General features: G+C 53.5%; 1 protein-coding gene across 2 annotated transcripts; it reads left to right on the top strand.

Moving 5' to 3' along the window:
• Positions 1-408: 408 nt before the first annotated feature.
• Positions 409-23,450, top strand: RNF214 (ring finger protein 214). 2 transcript variants are annotated; one of them, XM_056107564.1, is made up of 15 exons: positions 409-554; positions 2,191-2,311; positions 6,299-6,791; positions 7,370-7,429; positions 9,264-9,404; positions 10,784-10,923; positions 18,723-18,819; positions 19,032-19,120; positions 20,069-20,159; positions 20,350-20,448; positions 20,588-20,964; positions 21,095-21,227; positions 21,466-21,570; positions 21,865-21,960; positions 23,132-23,450. In XM_056107564.1, exons 2-15 carry the CDS (start codon positions 2,202-2,204, stop codon positions 23,195-23,197), a joined length of 2,097 nt encoding a protein of 698 aa, XP_055963539.1. In that variant the 5' UTR covers positions 409-554; positions 2,191-2,201; the 3' UTR covers positions 23,198-23,450. The 2 variants fall into 2 exon arrangements, with proteins under 2 accessions (XP_055963539.1, XP_055963540.1); XM_056107565.1 differs by lacking the exon at positions 409-554 and adding an exon at positions 577-602.
• The last annotated feature ends 171 nt before the right edge of the window (positions 23,451-23,621 follow it).

Below are 23,621 nucleotides of genomic sequence, written 5' to 3'. Positions count from 1 at the left end.
GCCGCCGCCGCCTCCCTGCGGAAACTCGCGGCTGCCCGGGCGCCCCGGGAGCCGGTGACAGGCGCGTCACTTCCGCCCGGCGGCGCAGCCAATCAGCGGCGCGGGGCGTGTGCTAAGCGCCGCCCCCGCCCGTCGTGCGGGCCTCCTGGGGGGCGCCGCTCGGGGACGCCCTGGGACCCTCCCCCACCTCCCCGGCGCCCCGTCTCCCTCCGAGCGCCATGGCCCCGACTGTCCCGCTGCCCTTCCTCCAGGGGCCCGTCCCGTCCCTGCCCGGCTCCTTCCTCCGCGCCGGGTCCCAGCCGCCTCCCCCGACTCGGGTCCCGGCGGCGGCGGCGGCGGCGGCGGCTCCTGCGGCGGCGTCCGCGGGCCGCGCTCCCCCGGGCCGCGCCGGCTCCGGCCGCCAGGGGGCGCCGTCGGGGGCGGGCGCGGGGCCGCGGCGGCCGCTCCTCTCCCGGGCCCCGGGGCCCGCGCCGCCGGAAGTGGGAGGAGCCCGCGGGCCGGCGCCCGCCCCCTGCCCCAGCTCGGCCGCCCCCTCCCCCGCGCCGCCCGCTCAGGTGCGTCCGTCCCTCCCCCACGGCCCTCCCGGGGGCGCGGCGCGGGCGGTGCGTGCGGGCCGGGGGCGGCGGCGGCGCGGGGCCGGGGGCGGGGCGGGGGGCGTGGAGGGGGCCCGCGCGCGCGGCCCGGGGTGGGGGGTGGGGGCGCTCGGTCTGGAGCGGGCCCGGGGGCAGCGCCGGCCCCGCCGCCGGCCGCGCGCGCGCGCGCGGGGGGAGGGGGCCCGGCCCGGCGCGCCGCTTCCCCCCATTGTCCCCGCGGGGCGGCCACTCGGCTGCCCCGTCCGCTCGGCCCCGCCCGCCCGCCCGCCCGCCGCGCGCGACCCCCCGCGCCGCCTCGGCCCTGCGCGCGGGCCAAGCCCCGACCCGAGCCCGCGGGGAGCGCTCGGAAGTCGGAGCTGGGCTGCGGGGTCCCCGCTTTCTCGCTGCAGCTTGGTGCAGTCGGGGGAAACTGAGGCACGCGGAGGGTTTTTTTGTCTTGTTTTGCAGGGGCGGGTGTGCGTGGTGGACACAGCCCAGTCGCCACCGTCCCTGTGCGGGTGTCCAGCTGAGGTTATTATTGCATTAAAAAAGGAGACTCGGGACGAGCCCCGCGTTCCTCTCGGCCCCTCCAGGGCTCCCCCCGTCGCCTTGTTTTTCCTTCCAGGGCAGAGGGCCTCGGGGGTTGTCCCAACAGCTAGAGGACAGCTTGTGACCCCCGCAGGGCGGCCGGCCGGGCCCCTCCTGTGGGGCACCCCCTGTCCTGGCGTTGGCTAGTTCCTCGACTCGCGGCAACGCAGCCACTCTCCGCAGCTGTACTTTTTGCTCAGACCCGGTTTCTCCCAACTTTTCCCATCTGGGGAAAAGAAACTTGGAAAACGCCCCACGGAGAAGCACTGCTCCTCGCAAGCACCTCCAGAGGAAGCTCATGGAGAGTGCTTTTATTATTGGGTGTTTCCTTTGTTTCGTTTTGTTTTTCAAATTTTAATTTTTGGATTTGGCGGGGCACACCTGGATATTGTCAGGGATCACTCCTGGCTGACTTGGGGACCGTATGGGTACCCGGGATTGAACACTGGTCAGTGCAAATGCCTCACCCCGAGTATTGTCCCTGCCCAGACGGTGCTTTTTCAGTCTTAACAGCCGAAAGGAATTTTGTTTTTTTTTTTAATTGAGGGGATTTGGGGTTACGTACCACAGAGCAGAGCTTCCTCCTGGCTCTGGGCTCAGGAATCCCTCTAGGAGGGGCTTGGGGGGCTAACTGGGGTCCCAGGGATCAGGCTAAGGTGGTTGTGTGCCAGGCTAATAATGCCTTAGGTTTCCAGCTCTCGTAAAGGGATTTCAAAACCTGAGATACTAATGCTTTTAGGCCCCCAAATAACAGCCTTTGGAAGTGGTTTTGGACGAGGTGAGTATGGAAGATTCTCAGGAGCGAGACTAGTTTCCAGGCTCGGGCTGGGGTGTTTTTTACCCAGATGGGATTCCTGAGACTGGGGAGCCTAGTGGACGTGGTTTCTTGCAGACCTTCAGGCATTCGAATGCGTCCTACCAGCACTGACGGTGTAGTGTGTCCTGGGAGCCAGTCTGATCGGGCCATGCTGGAGGGAGAGATGTGTTTGCTTTGGTCATTTCAAACTCATCACCCGGTTTCCTCCTGCAGGCACAGAGCAGATGGCGGCGCCTGAGGTGGCTGGTGTAGCAGCCAGTGCCCCCGACCCTCCCGAATCCTCCTCTAGTTTATGTGCTTCCAAATCCGAGGAAGGCTTTCCCGATGGTCTAAGGTAAGGAGTCCCATCCCGCCTGGGGAGGCTTCGCAGTCTGTGCGATTCTGTAGGACCCTCTGGCCGAACTTTCCCCTTGAGTTCTCCTGGCACTGACCGGAAACTTGTAATAATGGTATGGGGCTGAGTGATCGTAACCGCGGGAAGTCCTCTGACCTTGCACATGGCCCACCCGGGTTCAATCCCCAGCATCCCATGTGGTCTTCTGAGCATTGCTCAAGAGTAATTTCTGAGTGCAGAGTCAGGAGTAACCCCAGAGCGTTGCTGGCCCCAAAACAAAAATCAAAAGTCTGTTTCAAGGAAGGGAAGCGAATACGAGCTCTCTGGTCTGTATTTATGTTTCTGGTCCCTGACACAACCTCTTATCGGAAGCAGGTGTTTACAGTGTAGCTAGGTGAGAATACAGGAGGGGTCCAATTTACCCTCAAATGCAAATTCTTACCTGCCTTTTTCTCCATGGATGGTGTGTTTCATACATGTAGATGCATCCTTGCTATCTTTATTGCATAGATGTAGAGATAGTCCTACACATGCTACTCTAACTGTGTTCTTGTATTTGTCTCTATTATAACAGATAGCCTTGGTAATGTGCCTTCTCATTACACATATATTTTGCCTTCCATGTAAACTTTTTTTTGGGGGGTGGGGGGTGCTGGGGATCAGACCCAGGGCCTCCTATGTTTAAGGTATATATTCTACCCATGAGCTTCCCTGGCTCCCATTTCAACCCTTGAGTGCAGGAATTATACTTAACTAACCTTGCATCTGAGAGCAGTTAAGAAGTTGTTAAATACGAGAAAAATAATGTTGCCAGACACGGCATGGTACTGAACTGGGTATTTTGCCTATGGGAGAATCCCTGAGCCCTAACACAGTGGAAAATACGGAATGAAGAGCTTTATATGTTTTGCTGTATTGGATCCTCACAGTAACTCCAGGAGGGGGATGCTAACGTGTAATCCCCGCTCACAGGTGCAGGAAGCGAGCGGCAGAGTTAGGAACTTGCTCAAGGTTACCAAGCTCTGGTAGGGCCAACTTGGAACTGAGGCTTGTCTGACTCCAGAGTCCTCAGTAAATATTTGTTTCTGTGACAAGAGGTTTGTTGGGAAATGAATGGAGAGAAACATTGTGAAGTATCTCTAACTGTGAACGTGTGTTTCATCTTGTAGATAAAAATTAGCCATTTCCTGCAGGTAGTGACTCTCACAATAAAGCGTAGGGACTGTTTGCCTGGTGCCAGGTCCTAAACCCGGCGCTGCCTTGCATCATCACAGGTAATCCTCACACTGAGCCTCAGCTGGGTGATGTTGTACAAATAAGCTTAGTCACCTGTCCAGGGTCACACAAAAGGGAGAGGCAGGATCTACACTCGGGTACCTTATATGCCCAATTTATTTATAAGGAATAATTTATAATAATTTTATGTATATTTATAGATTATATATGATTTATTTTATAAGGAATTCACCTCCGCAAGGGTGAATTCAATTTTTAATTTATATTTTTTGTTTTTTGGTTTTGGGACCACACCCAGAGATGCTCAGAGCTGACTCCTGGTTCTGCACTCAGGAATCACTCCTGGAGGTGCTCAGGGGATCATATGGGATGCCGGGGATCAAACCCTGGATTGACAAGCACCTTACCCACTGTATCTTTTCAGCCCCTAAGTTTTTTATAATAAAGAAAATGAGTTTTTCTAATTTCAGTTTATATAAAGAAATTTCAGGGCCAGAGCCGTAGTATAGCGGGCAGAGTCCTTTCCTTGTCGCTGACTGGGTTTGGTTTCTGGCACCCCATATGGTCACCAGAGCCCACCAGGAGTAATCCCTGCGCTTAGCAGAGCCAGGAGTAAGCCCTGAGCACTGCTGGATGTGTCCCAAAACCTAAAATAGAAAAAGAAATTTTGTATCACAGAATGATCTCAGTTTGGACTGGCAGTAATGAGGAAAGAAAAATTCTTTGATCAACCAACGTTCCCCGTCAATACTAGCGTGGGGTGCTTATAAGGTACATTTGACAGCATCTGATAAAAATAAAAAGAACAAAAATACTTTTAAATTTTAGTTTTTATTGAATCACTCTGGTATAAACAGTTACAAAGTTGTTCATAGTTTTTTTAGTCACACAGTGTTTCAAACCAGTACTTTCATCAGTGCACATTTTCTGCCACCAAAGTCCCCAGTTTCCCTCCCACCTGCCTCCCCCCAACAAAGATAATTAACATAGATTTATTCATTCATAGATGAAAGACTTCAGAGTTGTGTATGTTGGATGCTATCATAAGTAGGTTCTAAAGATCTCTTTAATAAGTAGGTAGAATGGCCATGAGGATTGATAAAGTGTCCTGTTACACGTTTGTCAGGAGGAGATGGATTTCCTACCGGCAGCTTCCGTTTTGGATTCAGAGTTGTTTGAAGTGGGCTGGGGGGACAGTACCCGGTAAGGCGCTTGCCTAGCTTGAGGCCGACCTGGGACTGATCCTGACACAGCATATAGTCCCCTGAGCACTGCCAGGTGTGGCCCCCAAATCAACAAAAGCTCTCACCAGCCTTTTGCCCTTAAGGGAATAGCTGCGTAGGCTACACTTTGAGGAAGTGGATGTAAAAGTGACTTTGGGGCTGGGGAGGTGGCTCAGGACGGAGAGCTGCTGACCTGGCTTCTACCCCCCAACTGCAAAAAAGGAAGAAAAAATGTGTCTGGTCAAAGATCTGCATAAAGATGAAAGAAGATGATGATTGATTTATTTTTTTTTGTGGCGCCAGGGTCTCAGATGTGTGTTTTGCCATTCAGCCCTGAAGGAAGAGGATTTTTTGGTTTTTAATTTTTGGGCCACACCTAGCGAAGCCCAGAAGACTTACTCCTGACTCTGCACTCTGGAATCTCTCCTGTTGGGGGGGGGGAATAGAACCCAGATCATCTGCGTACAAGGCAAGCACCCTCCCCTGTCCTCTGGCTCCTGAATAATGATTTTTGTGAAATACGAGTGGGGTAAAACAATATTTCTGGGGCTGGGGAGATACAGTGGAGTGGATAGGGCACTTGCCTTGCATGCAGCCGAGTTGGGTTTAATCCCCAACCCCTCATGCACTCCCCCAAGGGACTGACACCTGAGCTAGGAGTAGGCTCTAAGCTCTGCCAGGTATGACTCTCCCCCCACTTACTTTCTTTCTTTCTTTCTTTCTTTCTTTTTTTTTTGGCTTTTTGGGTCACACCCCATGATCCTCAGGGGTTACTCCTGGCTCTGCACTTAGGAATTCCTCCTGGCAGTGCTTGGGGAACCCTATGAAATGCTGGGGATTGAACTCGGGTTGGTCGCATGCAAGGCAGATGCTCTCTCTGCTGTACTATTACTCCAGCCCTCATCTTTTTTTTTTTTTTAACCCACGAGAGTAGTTATTGAGAGCCCCCACGCATGGGTAGGTATCACCCAAAACTGTAGCACTGTAGCCCTGTCCTCCCGTTGTTCATCGATTTGCTCGCACGGGCCCGGTAACGTCTCCATTGTGAGACTTGTTGTTACTGTGTTTGGCATATCGAATATGTCACGGGGAGCTTGCCAGGCTTTGCTGTGCAGGCGAGATACTCTCGGTAACTTGCTGGGCTCTCCGAGAGGCGCAGAGGAATCGAACTCAGGTCAACCAGGTCGGCCTCATGCAAGGCAAATAAATGCCCTACCCGCTGTGCTGTCGCTCCAGCCCACCCAAAAACAAAAACCAAAATTCTGCTTTTTTTTTTTTGATCATGAGAGTGATTTCTGTTGGTCCCTTATTGAGAAGTGTCTCCTGAACCCCATTTCTTCCCCACCAGACTGTGCTCCCTGCCTGTCGGGTACAGACCACAGACAGGCTTGTACCTATTCATTCTGGCGGTGGGCATGTTTTTCTGTCCGTGTCTGTCCTGCTGGCGGCTGTTTGAGTGACTGCATGTTTGGTCCTCTTTCAGATAGGGAGTTAAAGAAAGAACCTTTTCCTCTTGTGTCTTTGCTAGCCCCAAAGACCCTGCCGAGAAGCACAAGAGCTCTCCTCTGTCCAGTGTAAGTAGTCCGGCGGTAACCAAGGAGAATAACAGAAATGTGCATTTGGAGCAGACAGAGCAGGATCCTGGTTCCCCAGCAGACGACACTCCAGCTGCGCGCCGGGCGGCTCTAGAAGGCAACTCACTGGCCGCAGCCCCTGGTCTTTCTGCCGGTGGGTCTCAGTCTGCTTTGAAGGACGCGGCTGGCAAGGCAGGAGAGGAGGGGGAGCGCCACATGCCCGAGAGTCTCCGGCCGGCCTCTCCGAAGGCCGGGGCCCCTCCCCAGCAGCCTGCCTCTGGGAATGGCCCTGCAGACCAGTCCCCAGCAGCCTCCATCCAGAAGGAAGGGGGCCGAGACGCAGGCCTGGACACCCACCCTATAGTGCCTCCTGCCTCTGGCATGGAAGGAGGCCGAGCGGATCAGGACAGTGCTTCCCCGAAGCTTTCTCAGAACATTGCCGTCCAGGTCGAGTATCAAGTTTCTACTCCTCTGGTGCGTGCCTGTGTGCATGTGTGCGTGTGCGTGCGTGTGCACTGCGGCTAGTTGATCTGTCACGTGCTTGGGCCGTGGTTAGGAGAGGTGTCATGGTTCCCTGTGGTCAGTGGCACACAGCTGACTCCGTGGCCCCTAACATAGTGCAATCCGGGGCCAGCGGTGACTTGGGACTTTGTCATGTGTGATGGCGGAGTCACAGATGCATGGGGGTGTGGGGAGCAACGCTTGTTGGCTCTCTCCAGGGCGTTCGGCTGGCCGGCTCTGCCGCACCAGGAAGGATGGGCACTGTTGGGAGCAGGGAGGCGCTGACCGCTGGCCTCAACTGTAGGCTGGCTCTCCAGCTACTGCAGGGTTTCCCGAGGGTCTTTGGAGTGGGGGATGTTGGATGTTTAGTGCATGAGGGACATTTGAGGCCCTTTGCCAGAACCCGGATGGTCAGTGAGAGGCAGACAGCAGAGAGCTCGCTCTTGTCTGAATGTGGGCCTCACGCGATTGCGTCTCGTAAGGTGTCTCTGGGCATTTGTGAATCTTGTTGTTTTCCTTTATAGACTGACTTTAAGACGGCGGACTCAGAGGTAAACACAGATCAAGACATTGAGAAGAATCTGGTAAGTGATGGAAAGGCTCCTGCGGGCCTCTGAGACCGTTAATGAGAAGGTCACAGCCCCTCTGGCGAGTGTGGTCCTGGCCCGACAGAGGGTCGGCTTGCTGCCTGGTCCTGGCAGATCATGCGAGATCTTTAGGCCTTAAGATGTGTTAACTGAGTGGAAAGGGGCGGGAAAAGTGCTTGTTGGCACTCGCTCAATTGGGTGTTTGGTATACCTTGAACAGGACTGCTGGAAAGAAGTGTGTTGTTGGCCCGCATTAATCATGGAGGGCAATAAAACATTTCTGGAGCCAGCGTGTCAACTCAGCAGGCTTTGATTTCTGGATTTGGGGCCGCACCTGACTGTGCTCGGGGCTGCTCCTGGCTCAGTGCTTGGTGGTTACCCTCGACCATGCTCAGGGGACCTTGCAGTGTCGGAGCTTGCACCCAAGTCTGCTGTGTGCAGACTTACCTCCTGTACCATCCCTCTGGCCTCTGGGGGATAAGGGGGTGGGGGTGGGGTGGGGGTGGGGTTAGCTTATTTGTTGTTGTTTTTGGTTTTGGGGACACACCTGACCATGCTCAGGGTGTGCTCCAGACTCTACGGTTAGGGACCATATGGGGTGCTGGGGATCAAACCCGGATTGGCATGGCCCCTATTTTTTTTAATAAACCCTGATTGAGATGCTGGTGATGGGAAAAGTACGCAGACTACGTAGTTGTCCCTTTGTCCCTGCAAGTCACTGTCGATGTTCTCGAGCAGCGGGCCTAGTAAAGTCTCCATCTTGAGACTTTGTTTCTACTGTGTTTGGCATATTGAATACTCACGGGTAGCTTGCCAGGCTTTGCCGTGCGGGCGAGATACTCTCAGTACCTTGCCGGGCTCTCCGAGAAGGGTGGAGGAATCGAACCGGGCTCTGCCGGGCCAGCCACGCGCAAGGCAAACACCCTACCGCTGTGCTATCGCTCCAGCCCCTCCCTGCAAGTATCAGGTGCATTTCAGTAGAATAGAGAGAGAGTTGCGGCCAGAGGAAGCTCAGCCGTCTGGAGCACCGGCTCTGTGTGGTCCCTCCCCCAAGGCCACAGGGCGTGACTCCACGCATTGTTACCTGCGGCTCCAGAACCGACAGCTCCCAGTCTCCCCTCCAAAAATAGCCAGAGGAATGGACAGCAAAGGGTGGGGCCAACTACAAAGTTATCAGTGTTAGCTCTTAGCTTAGCAGCAGGGTGGAAATTGGCCAGCTGCTGGCTAGCAAGGGCCCGGGCTGGTATTTTGTTTGGCTTCTGTTCTCCTGGGTGGCATGCGTTCCACATGCTCTTCAAAAGGCAGTGAAACGTGGCAGGTGTTAAGCAGTTTGGTTCCTTGGCAGGGGATGTGGTTTAGCAGTTTCGAGTGTTTGCCTTGTGTGTATAAAGCCCGTGTTCCAATCCCTGCATCTCTCTCACACACACACACACACACACACACACACACACACACGTGTTCTTATTAAAATTAAATGAATGTGCCACTTTGGGGTGGTGTCGTCACTTTCTCTCTCTTCCCCCGCCCCCCTCCCATACACACGTTATTTTCGTCCATTTCATTGTCCGTGGCATTTTGGCCAGTACACACACAAACACACACATACACACACACACACACCACCACCACATGTTCTTATTGTCTGTGGCACTTGTGGCGGGTCCACACACACACGTATACACATTCTTAATTTCATCTGTTGCAGCGTCTGTGGCACTTGTGGCTGGTGGCTGCAGTGCTGGTCAGAGCACTCTGCCCAGGAGCCAGGATAGGAATATGTTTCCTGCATTTCAGTCGTGGAGTCTGACTTTTCTGCTCTTGTCACCGAAAGGGTAAAATGATGACCGAGAGAACCTTACTGAAGGAGCGCTACCGAGAGGTCCTGGACAAGCAGAGGCAAGTGGAGAACCAGCTTCAGGTTCAATTAAAGCAGCTCCAGCAGCGGAGGGAAGAAGAGATGAAGAATCATCAGGTACTCGGCCTGGCTCACGCTTGGGATGTTGTTTCTGAATGAGCAGGAGTGTGTGGGGTGTGTGGACCCCAGTTTCCGCACAGGGGTGTGGAGGCTGCCCCATAGCTGCCAAGCAGACGCCATCAAGGCGTCTGAGAATTGCCCTGACTGAGCCCAGTTCTGACATTGGCTTCCTGGCAACTGCGTGACCCCCGGAAAGTGGCTGCGTGTGACCCCAGCACCTCACCCATTGTGATGCAGTCACAGGCCCAGGTGGTCAGTGGTGTGGCTGACGTGGGCTCTTCCCCCAGACTGCAGACACCAGCTGGAAGCCCGGGTAGTCACTACCTGGCCTTCTGACCGACTGGCCATAAAGCCCACATCCCTACCCCCGACAGGTTGCGTTTGCTCGAGAGACCCACAGGACTAAAGAAGCTGTTTGCTCTCGGGGCACAGGTGATGACGGAAGAATAGAAGCAGGGGTGGGGGAGGAGAGCAGCCAGACCACGTTGACCTTGCAAAAGACCAAAGGCAGATGCAGACAGTATCTTAGAAAGTGAATTAACGTGGGGCTGGAGAGGTAGTACAGTGGGTAGGGCCTTGCCCCTTCTTGAGTGCAGAGCCAGGAGTAACTCCTGAGCATTGCCAGGTATGGTCGAAAATTAAAATAATGATAATTTTAAAAATAACCCACATATTGATAATTTTATAAAAGGTGGAATTGAAGTTGAATTAAGGGAGAGGATGCTTTAATCTTAATGCTTGTTAAATTTAATTTATTTTGGTGGGGGAGGTATGGGCTAATGCCAAAACTAAAATCCGAGACTTCATACAAGGCTTGTATGTACTTAACGGATCTATATCTCTGCCCATATTCTTTGATTCATGTATGTGTGTGAAGCATGTATGTGCGTATATACATAAATAGTAGAAGTAGTTTATGTACATATGCATTTAAAAGGTGAAAATAGAGCAGAATATAATAACCTCACACGTAACTAAGTAGAACCATAACAAAGCAAAACACGACCATATTTGTTGGCAGATCAGACCCCACCCTGTGCAAGACAGTCTGTCAGCATCTCTGACAGGTGTGCCTTCAGCCTCGTTTGAGCACCAGAAATGGAGAGTTTGGTGCTCTGCAAGGCAGGCAGTTTTCATTTCGGAATAGCTGTGATTGTTAGAAACTTGTCCTCCTGTTGAGTTGAGATCGGCTTTATTTAATGTTCCCATTCCCATTGGCATCCCGGCTCTCGGAGCTACTCATCAGCCAGGTTCCTTCAGTTCATTTGAATTCACTAAGTCAGAATGGAAGTTTGTGATAGTTGAAAATAACATTGAAAATAAGAGCGAATAATGTATTTCCTCCTTTGTGTGTTACTGTGATTGCTGGGACTCAGGAGATATTGAAGGCTATCCAGGATGTAACGATAAAGCGGGAAGAAACAAAGAAGAAGATAGAGAAAGAGAAGAAGGAGTTTTTACAGAAGGAGCAAGATCTGAAAGCAGAAATTGAGAAGCTTTGCGAGAAAGGCAGAAGGTAAATGATTCTGTTAAAAATATTCCGTAATTGTGTGTGTGTGTGTGTGTGTGTGTGTGCGCGCACGCGTGTGCGTTTTTCCTACGGGAATAGGCCTGTTTGTTCTGCTGGATTCTTTTCTTTTGACGTAATTTTATTGTTTGTCTTTTGGGGTTTTGGGCCACATCCTGCGATGCTCAGGGTTTTCTTCTGGCTCTGTGCCCAGGGATCACTCCTGGTGGGACTTGAGACCTTATGCAGTGCTGGGGGTTTGGACCCGGATTGGCTATGTATAAAGCAAGTGTGTAAGTGTGTGTGTGTGTGTGTGTGTGTGTGTGTGTGTGTATAAAATGTATACAGGAACGGAGCGATAGCACAGTGGTAGGGCATTTGCCTTACAAGTGGCCAACATGGCCGACCCAAGTTCGATTCCTCCGCCCCTCTCGGAGAGCCCGGCAAGCTACCGAGAGTATCTTGCCCGCATGGCAGAGCCCGGCAAGCTCCCCGTGACGTATTCGATATGCCAGACACAGTAACAACAAAGTCTCCAATGGAGACGTTACTGGGCCCACTCGAGCAAATCGATGAACAACAGGAGGGCCTTTACCTTTACCTTTATAATATATAATATATAATAGGGCTGGAGTGATAGCACAGCAGTAGGGCATTTGCCTTGCGCGCAGCCAGCCCGGCCGAGCCGGGTTCGATTCCTCCACCCCTCTTGGAGAGCCTGGCAAGCTACCAAGAGTATTCAATATGCCAAACACAGTAACAAGAAGTCTCACAATGGAGACGTTGCTGGGCCCGCTCGAGCAAATAATATATAATATATATGCTTTTTTTTTTTTTTTTTTTTTTGCTTTGGGTTACTCCTGGCGCTGCACTTAGGAATCACTCCTTGCGGGGCTCAGGGGACCATATGGGACGCCAGGGATCAACCCCTGGTAGGGCACCTGCAAGGCAAACGCTCTCCCCACTGTACTATTGTTCTGGTCCTTGTATTCTCATTTGGAGGGGGCTTTTGTGGGCCTCACCCCGTGGGGTGCTCAGTGCTTGTTCCTGGTTCTTTGCCCAGGAGTGACTCCTGGTGACCCTGGGGTGCCACGTATGGTACCAGGACTCCAGCTGGGGTCAGTGGGATGCAAGCCAAGCACCTTAACCCTATACTATCTCTCGACCTCTCGGAGTTTGTTATTTTTGGTGTGGCTCGTCGTTTTGGTCTTTGAGCCACACCTGGCAGTGCTCTTGGCTCTGTGCTCAGTGATTACTCCTGGAGGGCTCGCAGCCCATCTGGGGTGAGGAGGATTGAACCAGCAGTGTGCCGGGTGCAAAGCACGTGCCCTTCCCCTCTGTCCTGCTGCACTGTCTCTCCGCCCTGCTTGAGCTTGTTTTTAAGGGAAGCAGGGTTGGGCCACGCCTAGGGCAGCTCAGAGGCCGCTCCTGGCTCTGCTCGGGAGTCATTTCCAGCAGTGCTCAGGGAGCCATACACGGTGCCAGGGATCAGACCCGAGACTCCTGCGTGCAGAGCTGCCGACCCCCTCCCGCATCCCGGCTTTCGGCCGGAGCCGTCCCTCTTGACTCCCTGGTCCGTTCTGGTAGACCTGCACGGTAGCCCCCGCCGTCGGCCCTGTGTTGGGTTGAGTGAACTCATTTCCCACCACTCTTGCAGCTCCTTGAATGCCCAGCCTAGATTCTGGATCTGACACCTGAATTATTCCTTGACCATTGTCAGTTTTCTGTCTCTCTCTCTCTCTCTCTTTTCCCCGGGGGGGGGGGGGAGTGGGGACGGTGTGGGACTCACCCGGCAGTGCTCGGAGGCTTCCCCCAGCAGTTCCCGTGTCTTGCTGGGGGTAAACCCAGGACTCTGCCTGCACAGCACGCACTGCAACCTTTGACCCTTCCCCAACCCTTCCTTTTCCTTTCCCCGTGGTTCTGCCCTGGCGCGGCTTCCCCCATCCCTGCTCTGCTCCTGCCTGGCCTGCTGATAAGCTTGTGTATCCCAGGGTCAGTGGAAGTTGTGTAACACTGGCTGGATCCCTGGGCCCCCTCTGCCCCTGTGGGCTGTCCCATACTCGCATCTCTTTTTCAGTTGGTTTGTTTTGTTTGGGGGCCACACCCGGAAGTGCTCCGCATAGCCTGGCGACTGAGGGTCACTCCTGACAGTCGATGAGAAGCTGGGACCAAGAGGGGACCCAGACTGGGGGTGGGGGCGGAAGGGGACCTCTTATAGGCAAAGCCTGTGCTCTGCCCTTGGAACCGCCCCTTATGTCTGTCTAAAGGCCCCTTCCCCCCTCGAAGCCTCTCGTATCCTGCTTCCCTCTGTCATTCGTGGCAGGGGATCTTGCCTTTTATTTCATTGAAAAAACAGAGGTTATCCAGAAAAGTGTCTTTGAATTTCCTAATGATCAGCAGACATGCTGACTCCCTTTCTCTGTCCTCGTTTCTGTCTCCCTGTGTGTGACGCTAGCACTTTCTGAAGGCTCCACACACCCCTTAGAGCCGACCTCTGGTCTGTTGTATGCACCGTGCTTGTGTCTGTCCCTCTGTCTTTTTTTTTTGGTCACACCCAGTGATGCTCAGGGGTTACTCCTGGCTCTGCACTCAGGAATCACTCTTGGCGGTGTGTGGGGGGTGCTATGCAGTGCTTGGGGGGCCCTATGGGATGCCAGAGATTGAACCCAGGTCAGCTGTGTGCAAGGCAAATGCCCTACCTGCTGTACCATCACTCTGCCGCCGTCATTCTGTTTTCATATTTACACTCCAGCCGCTGCCTCCACTGCTGAGGCAGCCCCGAGAGGACACATGCTCTGGTGATCTGTTGGGTGTATTTGAAAAGATCCCTTAAAAACGTTAAGTGTTCAGACAGGAATGATGGCTTGCACCTTTTTGGCCTGGTCCATTCTCACTGGACAGTCCTGCGCATACCCTGGAGTCGTTCTGGAGTTCTCGTGCTTGGCAGGGATGTCTCGAGGAGTGACCTGGAGGGGTCAGGCCCTTCTTGCCCTCCCTCCAGGCTGTCTGGGTGCTTTTGTCCCCTCCGGGTAGTCTTCCTGGCCTGGGTGCCGGGTTTCCTACGTTGTCACTCAGAGCTTCCAAGAAGGCTGGAAAGGCGTTGCCAGGCGGACTCCAGGCATGCGTGGGCTTCGAACAGGAACAGTGCTGCTTTGTGGGGATTCCACTGGCAAAAATATGTCACAGGCCAGTGTGGTGTCGGGAGAGTGGGACGACAGAGAACCGGAGCCCAGAGACCTGGTTCGTAGGGAGGCGCCCATGTGTGCAGTTTGATACCACAAGTACTGCCTCCTCTTTTACTCTCCCTGCTTAGCACGTGATAATAGTTTCTTTTAGAAACAGAACGCATGAAAGTCCTAGACACAGGAGATGCATAATTGGAGATTTGTTAGAAATATGCTAGATGAATTACAGGGAGCGGCTGGGACGTCAGCCACTACATTTCTCATGGAGAGGGTTTGGAAAGAACGTTCTGAGGCTCGTGGTGGGGAGATGGAGAGGCAGAAATGAATTCCAGAGGAACCAGTGTCTGATTAATTTAAGGATTAGGACAGGAAAAAGCAGAAAAATGACTTACTTTTGTTTTTGTTTGGGGACTTAGGGGTTACTCCTGGCTCTGCATGCAGGAATTACTCCTAGCTCAGGGAACCATGTGAGATGCCAGGGGTTGAACCCAGGTTGGCTGTATGCAAGGCAAGCATCCTACCCACTATTCCGGCCATCGGGCCCTTATGAATGCATTTGTTGTGGGATAAACCAAAAGGGTCAAAAAGAGATTCAGGACTGGCTTAGCCCGTGCTTCCCTCAAACCCCTGTCTCACTCCTTTGTCTCTGGTTTTTTTTTTTTTTTTTTTTTTTGGCCTATTTCCACTCTGAAGAGCCCTTGTTTGCTCTTAAACATATGCTTCTGTCTTTCTCTCTCCTCTCATCTTTCTAGGTAAGTTTCAACAAAAAACTATCTTGCTTCACAGAGAGCGGGAGGAGGGGTTCAGAGCTCACAGAATCCAACTGAACCTTGAAATTCGCTTGGGTGATGTGAGCATCTGGTATGTTTGCTGCTAAGAATTCACACTCAGCGTCATCTCAAATGACTCGCTGGTGCCAGTACTAAACGACTGTGATCAAAATAGCAAGTCTCCCCCATCTATAGATTTATCTGTGTGTCAGATGACAGTTTCAGAGACGAGATCGTCCGCGTTCCAGCCACATCCTTGCCGACTCGCTATAGTACAAACCCATGGTGCCGTTTCCAAGGTCCTGTTGCAGGGCCGGGGCATTCGTGCGCATGGGGGGACACAGGCTTCGTGTCCAGGCGTTCCTGGTTCCGTCCCTGCCCTGTACCATCCCCCCCACAGGCTCTGCTGCAAGTAGCCCCAGAGCATCACCACAGGGGACCTAAAAATAGATTAAAACAAAAATGTTTCATTGCAGAATCATAAAATGTGCTGGTGTCTGCCCAGGTGTCCGGAGAACTCTGAAGTCCGACAGTCTGAGTTGCATAGAGGTGTGTGCTTGGTCACAGTGTGGGTAGTGTAAGCCGGTCAGTAAGAACCAAGGTTCTAAAGTGCTGAGCAGAGTGCTTCGGCTCTGGAAAGTGGTGGGAGACACACCAGTGCGGGCAGCAGGTGCGCAGGTAATGCTGTGGGGGTCAGTGTCGCAGCCGGCCTGGCCAAACTGGCATCGTTCAGGGCCTGGTCGCGTCCCATGTCACTTTGAAGACCTCGTCGACAGTGTGAAGTGAGGACTCGGGGTCTCGCGAGATGAGTGTGTGCTCTGTAGACCATGCCCTCTGAAGACTTGCGGCACCGTAAGCAGCTTTTCCAAACGAGTCCTGCGGCCTTGCTACTGTCCCGTCTCTGCTCTCCCCACTGAACTGCCCTGCCACTGCCGAGGCTCACTGCTCACATCTGCTCTGTTTCTTGCGTGTGCTTCCTGACCGTTGTATTGTGCAGGGGTATGTGCTCAGCAGTTCTTGAGGACCACCTGGTGGACCAGGCCTGGTGATGCTGGGGACAGGGACTTGCAGTGTCAGGATTACCATTTGCTGGCTCCACCCAGCGGGGGCCACGTTCTTGTCCCGCACGGACTATTATGGTCTACCCAGACTTCCTCATTTCTTCTTTTTTTTTTTCTTTTTGGGTCACACCTGGTGATGCACAGGGGTTACTCCTGGCTCTGCACTCAGGAATCACTCCTGGCGGTGCTCTGGGGACCATATGGGATGCTGGGGAATCGAACCTGGGTTGGCCATGTGCAAGGCAGACGCCCTACCTCCTGTGCTATTGCTCCAGCCCCCAGACTTCCTTATTTCTTTTGCTGCCCTGACAGGGCTGGACTGTGAGCGCCCTGGGGCTGGGAACTTTGTGGCCTTGGCTGTTAGCAGGAGGGCTGCCTGTTGGCTGCCCGGGGGGATTCTAGCCTCCTAAACAGTATGTTTGCCATTCTGCTGATGGAATTTCTTTCTGTTCATGTCTGATCTCACTCATTCTACGTTGGTTTGTATTAGCTTTCGTTCAGAGCAAAGGGTTTCACAGCCGACCTCAGATTCAGGAGAGGTACTCCCGTAACTCAGCCAGCAGGATTTGTTTTATTACTTTTTGCCTGGCTTACTAACATGTTCTGAGAGGAAGGTGCTTGGCATGAGGGTTTATATCTTAATATTTGTATATTTATTGCTTTTGGGTCACACCCGGTGATGCAGAGGGGTTACTCCTGGTTTTGCACTCAGAATTACTCCTGGTGATGCTCAGGGGACCATATGGGATGCTGGGAATCGAACCCGGGTCAGCCGTGTGCATGGCAAACGCCCTACCCGCTGTGCTATTGCTCCAGCCCCTATATCTTAATATTTAGTTTCTATTTCTTTGAGTCTTTTTTTGGTTGTTACTCGTTTTTGTTTTGATTTTGTTTTTGAAGCAATATGTTGATTTTATTTTGTAAAAATTTTTAAAATTTACTTTTATAAAGTTGTTCACAATAATTTGATTACATTCAATGCTCCCAACACCAATCCCACCACCATTACACTTTCCCACCACCATGTTTCAAATTATTCCACTTCGATCCCCAAAGCCTTCCCCCAAAGCAGAATCTAGATAATTTATTTTGTACTGCTTGTTATGAACAATAGGCTAAAGATTATTGGGAAAAGTTTCCTTAGAGGAAAATGTGTGAAGATTGTTACATCACCCTGGAGCGATTAAGCCCTTGTATAGAGTAGAAGATGTCACACAGCCACATTTGTGGCCGCACACTCCAGGAATTTTAAGATTTTAAATAGGGTGATAGAGTTAGAATTAAATGTTTTCACTGATGGTGACTTTGGGGTCCCCAGGCATTTCTGTGGTGTGTTGCTCTCTTCCTCTTCCAAGGTTCATTTGTGAGTCTCTGGCTCATGGCAGTTAATGAGCTGTAATTGCACCAGAGGCAGTTTGTGGGCGTGACTGCCAGGCCGTGGGAAGCACAGGGAGGTGGGGGGAGGTAGCCCATTCCCGACTTTGTGGGAGCCTGGAGATTTTGGTCACAAGTCCCGCGTACATGGGTTTTTCATCAGATTCATTCATGGAGGAGGCTCGTCTGAACCTGTGGAGGTGGGCTGTGAGAAGGTGGTGATGGGGTTCTGGGGGTTTCTGGCTGCTGGGGCTTGTTGGGGCAGTGGTGGGACTCGCCTGCTCCGCTCCACGTTCCCGGATGAGACAGCCTGGTGCAGGGTCCCGTGGCATCTCTGCGGCCTGTTTCTCAGTCTTGAGTGTCTGCCATTCTCCATGAAAATCACCCAGTTTTCACCTTGGGAGGACACAGGCCTATCAGTTTTAGCTTCTGTGAAGGAAGGGTTGTGATGTGCCGGGTAATTAATGCGTATTGAGCTCTCGTGTGTGCCATAGGCTGTCATTTCGTGTGTGCCACAGGCGGTCATTGGTGTTATGAAGATGGCTCATAACGGTTCTGTGAGAGATGTATTCTTCTCTTACTCGTATTTTACTTCAGAAAAATGGGGCACGGAAAGAGTCAGTCATGTGCTAACAGTTGTTGCAAGAGAGAAATTAGGTCTGGATTTAAAGGCAGCGACTGGGATAACTCGGTGGCTTTGCTCTCAACCACGATAAGCAGCTTTCCCCTCAACTTCAGTCCAGTATCCTCATTAGCCTGAGGTACTGCCCATGTCCCGGTGCTTACGATAGCATTATTGATAATTGTGAAAGTGGAAATAACTGGGACACCTAAATAAATACTGCTGTATATGTACTATGGAAAGTTATTTTTAAGATCACATTTTTAAGAAGATGGACAGGTGCATTAGGCTGTAAAAATAAGAGGAAAGGTTTTTGTTTGAAAAGTATATATATTGAAATTTGCAAGTTGCCTATATATAAATATATAAATATATTCATTTTTTGCTGGGCCCACTCAAGAAAATCGATGAACAACGGGAGGATAGTGACAGTGACAGTGATAAGAAATTAGATTTTTTGGTTTGTGGGCCATACCCAGAAGTGCTCAAGGATCACTCCTGGCATTGCTTAAGGGACCAGCTGGGGATCGTACCCACCTGCATGCAGAGCAGATGCCCTCTCTGATCTGCTCAGGGAGTGATCTCTTCCTCCCCGGACTGCCCTGCTGCCCTTTTGTGAAGTCTGATGGGGAGGAATCAGGTGTGACGGGAACCCCAGCTCAGTGCTTCCCTCCTCTGGTCCGGATAACTCGAACCCTTCGTTGGCTGAGTCCTTCGTCATCCTGGGACACAGCCGGTCTGGTGCTCAGGCCCTTGCCTTTCCTCTCCTCAGTGTTCTGGGTTTCTTGCCTTCCAGAGAGGTGTGGGAAATGGAGCTGGATCGACTCAAGAATCAGGATGGTGAAATAAATCGGAACGTTCTGGAAGAGACAGAGCGGGCATGGAAGGCAGAGGTGAGTCGACTGCGTGCTGAGGCCCCGGTCTTGGTCTCCTAGATGGGACGTGCTCTCGGTCCTGCGTGGCACCATTAGCCTCGGAAGTATTTACCATACAGCCTCGCACCTTCTGCTTTAGTTATCTAGCGGGAGCCTTGTGTATGTGCAGTTAATAATACGTGTGTGTGTGTGTGTGTGTGTGTGTGTGTGTGTGCTCGCGGTTTCCTTAGATCTTATCACTGGAGAGTCGGAAAGAATTGCTGGTGTTGAAATTAGAAGAAGCAGAAAAAGAAGCAGAATTGCACCTTACTTACCTCAAGTGAGTACCTTCCCGTTCTGAGAGGCGTTTCTTCAATTTATCCCTGAACCTGTTGCTCTGGCCTTTCGTCAAGACGTCTGTAATTGCATTAATAGTTGTTCTGTGATTTCTCTTGCTCTCCTATGAAACAGGGCTTCTTAACTTCCTTGAGAAATGCCAGAAATACATGGCAGTTGATTTGGAATAGGTGCAGGTCATTGCGAGTTCAACATAACTCATTACCGCTGCCCAGTTTGGGGGCAACATCCGCATTCACTTATGTGCCCTTCAGCCTAAAGCTAGGATCTCAGGCACGGCTTTCCAACCCTTTTCCCCCGTGGACTGGCAGCTGAGAACCACCGGGACTGAGTGGTCACTTTCCCTCTAAGCCCTGTGAGTCACGGACACGTCCTCTCTCTCCCTTCCAGTTTTCTTACTGCATCTGTGTCTTGGTCTCATTTCCAGTTGCGTACGCTTTATCTTTTATGCCAGTAAAAGCATAACAGATGTCGGGTGGGCTGGAGCAACAGTGCAGCAGGGAGAGCGTTTGCCCTGCACACAGCCGACCCAGGTTCGATCCCCGGCATCCTTCTGGTCCCCCGAGCACCACCTGCGTGCAGAGCCGGAGTAACCCCTGAGCATGGCTGGGTGTGGCCCCAAAACAAAAACAACAACAACAACAGAACCCCAGAAAAAGCAGAACAGATGCCTGGGGATTTGATTCCCGTAGTCGCTTCTCTTTCTGAGAGTGCGTGCTCAGGCAGGCGGCGACCTGCTTCCAGGCTTGCCCTTGCTCTCCAGTACCGGCCCGGTACCAGCCGAGGCGGTGCTAGAGTGGGAGCCAGCGAGGCAGACCCTCAGAGCCGGGCCCTCCTGCCCGCACCTGCTCCACCCCCCACTACCCCCCCCCAGCCTGCTTGGTCATCCTGGAGACTTTCACTCTGAAAATGACTCTTGGTTCCTTGGAAGGTCGACACCCCCGACACTAGACACAGCTCGGTCCAAACAGGAGTGGGAGACCAGGCTGAACGGAGTTCGGATCATGAAGAAGAACGTTCGGGTGAGCCTAGGAGTGGGCGGCCTGGCGGCGGGGCTGCTCCGTGCGGGCCCTGTGGCACCCCCACAGCCGCTGTTGGCATTGCCCGGTGGGGCTGCCGCCTCCCAGGGCCTCCTGGCCCCGGATGGTGCTCTCCACTCAGCTCCGCGCCAAGGGCGCCTGCCTCTCTCTCTCTCTCTCTCTCTCTCTCTAGGACCAGTTCAATAGCCACATCCAGCTCGTGAGGAACGGGGCCAAGCTGAGCAGCCTTCCTCAGATCCCCACCCCCACGCTCCCTCCACCCCCCTCAGAGGTAGGTGCACGGGCGGGAGGCGTGGGGGGGAAGAGGGGGCGGGAGCACCTTGATCTGGTGTAAGTGGCTCCTGGGTTTCTGCTCCAGCTTCCTAAACTCGCGTTTCCTCCCGCCTTGTCCCCCTCTCCTGCCCCTGCAGACAGACTTCCTGCTTCAGGTGTTCCAGCCCAGCCCCTCCCTGGCTCCTCGGATGCCCTTCTCTCTTGGGCAGGTCACAGTGCCCATGGTCATGCCCAGTGCAGATCCCCGGCCCTTGTCTTTCCCGATCCTGAACCCCGCCCTCTCCCAGCCCGGCCAGCCCTCCCCGCCCCTTCCCGGATCCCACGGGAGAACTAGCCCAGGCTTGGGTTCCCTGGTCGGCCCCCACGGCCCACACATGCCCCCTGCCGCCTCCGTCCCGCCTCCCCCAGGCCTGGGCGGTGTTAAGGCTTCTGCTGAAACTCCCCGGCCCCAGCCAGTCGACAAACTGGAGAAGATTCTGGAGAAGCTGCTGGCGCGGTTCCCACAATGCAATAAGTACGTAGGGCCCAGGGTCAGCGTGAAACGGGCTTGTCACCCGGAGTGGGTCCGTGGGTTCCAGATGTTCCCTGCCAGTCCCTCGAGTCTAGCGTGAATTCTCCCTCCTGTGACGTTTCTCCCTTCCCAGGGCCCAGATGACCAACATTCTTCAGCAGATTAAGACGGCTCGTAGCACCATGGCCGGCCTGACCATGGAGGAGCTGATACAGCTGGTGGCTGCTCGCCTGACGGAGCATGAGCGGATAGCAGCGAGCTCCCAGGTGGGCCCCGCTGGGATGGCAGGAGGTGGGGGGGTCGCTGCGAGCTCCCAGGTAAGACGGCCCCTCTGCGATGGCAGGAAGTCGGGGTAGCCACAAGCTCGAGGGAGCGCCGTAGGAACTGAGGGTGGGAAGCCGGGCTGTCGGCTCCATGCCCTGCCTTCGGGAAAGTGACCCGCGTCACCTGCTCTGTGCTCCGCTCTCGCCCTGAACTCTGGTCATCTTCTCTTTCTGCCCACAGCCGCTCGGTCGCATCCGGGCCTTGTTCCCGGCTCCACTGGCCCAAATCAATACTCCGGTGTTCTTGCCTTCTGCCCAAGTCTCCTACCCTGGGAGGTCTCCACATGTAAGACTTTCTTGAAAGGGACCCGGCGAGGCCGGAGGGTGAGGGCGCACAGGTGGCGCTCAGGAGGGGCCTTCTCATCCGCTGGGGTGTCGGCAGCCCCCGAGCAGGCGGGGGGCGGGTAGGGGAACACAAGTACTTTTCCAACACAAGACTCTGTTGAACTTTTATTTCTTGCGACGCAAACACTTTTGACTTGGTGCGAAGGTTCTGTGAGCTTACACTCGCTGTGAGCTCCTGGGCAGGAGCGAGGCGCCCGCCGGCCCTGCCTTCTCCACTGTCCTCTCTGCCCCGCAGGCTCCGGCCACCTGTAAGCTGTGTCTGATGTGCCAGAAACTGGTCCAACCCAGCGAGCTGCACCCCATGGCGTGTTCCCACGTGCTGCACAAGGAGGTCAGTGCCGCCCCCACCTCACAGTCCACTCTGGAAGCCGGGCCCCGTGCCACGGCTCAGACGCTCCGTCATCTCCGGTCTTTAGGCATAAAGGTCACTGGCACCGCGCTATTTCCTTTTACTCTCTTCCCTTCTGGGGACCGGATGGGAAAACCATCTCAGAGCAGTGATGTGCCATTTTTTTCCTTTGAGTCTCCCCACTCCTCCCACTCACCAGGGGTTGGACCTAGGGCCCCACACACGCAAGGCCAGTGCCCTGTTCCTGCCCAGCTACACCGCAGTGCTCAGCACAGTCATTGCAAATTGACAGTAAGATGCGCGTGTCGCGTGTCTGTCCATGTTAACTTAGCACCACTGCATTGGTTGCTTAGAAAAGAGGAGTGGAATCAGGAATCTAGTAGTCAGTAACTTGCTTGAAGGTCTGTTCGAGATTATGTTCAGCAGCTGCTGGGTTATTCCTTCCCTGCTCCTATTACCAGATAGAGTTAAGTCTCTTAGCGGCAGGGCTGAGGCCACCTTGATTATTTCAGTTTGGGGTGTGTGTGTGTGTGTGTGTGAGAGTGTGTGTGCGCGCGCGTGCACGCTTTCCCAGTGAAGTAGAAATCGAATTTATAACTAAATTTTTGGTGAGGGAATGTCCTGAGTAAGATTTGAAGGTGAGGGCCTAGAGAGATAGTACAGCAGGGAGGGCGTTTCCCTTGCACGTTGCCAACCTGAGTTCAAACTCAGGCACCCCAGATGGTCATCGTCCCCCTCCCCCCAGTATCACCAGGAGTGATTCCTGAGTGCAGAGCCAGGAGTAACCCCTGAGCATCGCTGGGTGTGCCCTGCCCCACCCCCCAAAAAAGCAATAAGTTGAGGGTGATGGGCGTTGGAAGGTGGAGAGGAGAGACCGGTGGGTCCTGAGGAGGCACGAGCCATGCAGAGAGGGAGTCATCACTGCTGTTTGCTGCTGCGCTTGTCTTCTCCAAAACAGGCTCAGCTGCTCTCAAGTTTCTTGAGGAGTAAAAGCCGACAGAATGGCCCCTCCCGCCCCGGGTAATGGTTTGCTGACTCAGCACGCGTTCTGCAGTCTGCAGCCTTTCGAGTCTCTAGGCCAGGCGCTCGCTCCCTCCTTCCCTCCAGTCTCCCCCTATAAACCTGAGCCCTGTCTGTCTGTCTTTCTTTTCAGTGTATCAAATTCTGGGCCCAGACCAACACAAATGACACTTGTCCCTTTTGTCCAACTCTTAAATGACGGAGCCGACAGGGGAGGACGCCAAGGAGAGACTGATGTGAAGCGCGGGTTCAAGATTTCTAAGACTCTATATTTATACAGCAACATATCCTCATGCCATGTACATTTCTATTATATAGGTAACGTGTGTATAGAAAGTCTGTATTCCGATGTTTGTGAAATGAAAGTGTGTATATCATGCAGAAATGGTCGGTCCCCCTCCACCCGCAGTCCCAGCGGAGGGGTGGGGGGGGCTGGGGGCTTCCGAGCATTTGACAGGTGAGGTCGCTTGTCCTCACGCCCTGCCACCCTTGCCTCGGGCTGTCCCAGACCCATGGACAGCCCCTCTGGGCGGCTGCCATTGCTCCGGGCCCTTCCCCGTTCTTCAGGCTCCTGTGAACCCTGGTGCTCACTTGCTGTCCAGCCGGAGGCTTTGCCTGCTGGG

This window comes from Sorex fumeus, unplaced genomic scaffold, assembly GCF_029834395.1.
Source record: "Sorex fumeus unplaced genomic scaffold, SorFum_2.1 ptg000169l, whole genome shotgun sequence".
NCBI classification, from domain to species: domain Eukaryota; kingdom Metazoa; phylum Chordata; class Mammalia; order Eulipotyphla; family Soricidae; genus Sorex; species Sorex fumeus.
The sequence above is the reverse complement of the archived record's forward strand: the minus strand, read 5'-3'. Positions and strand labels throughout refer to the sequence as shown.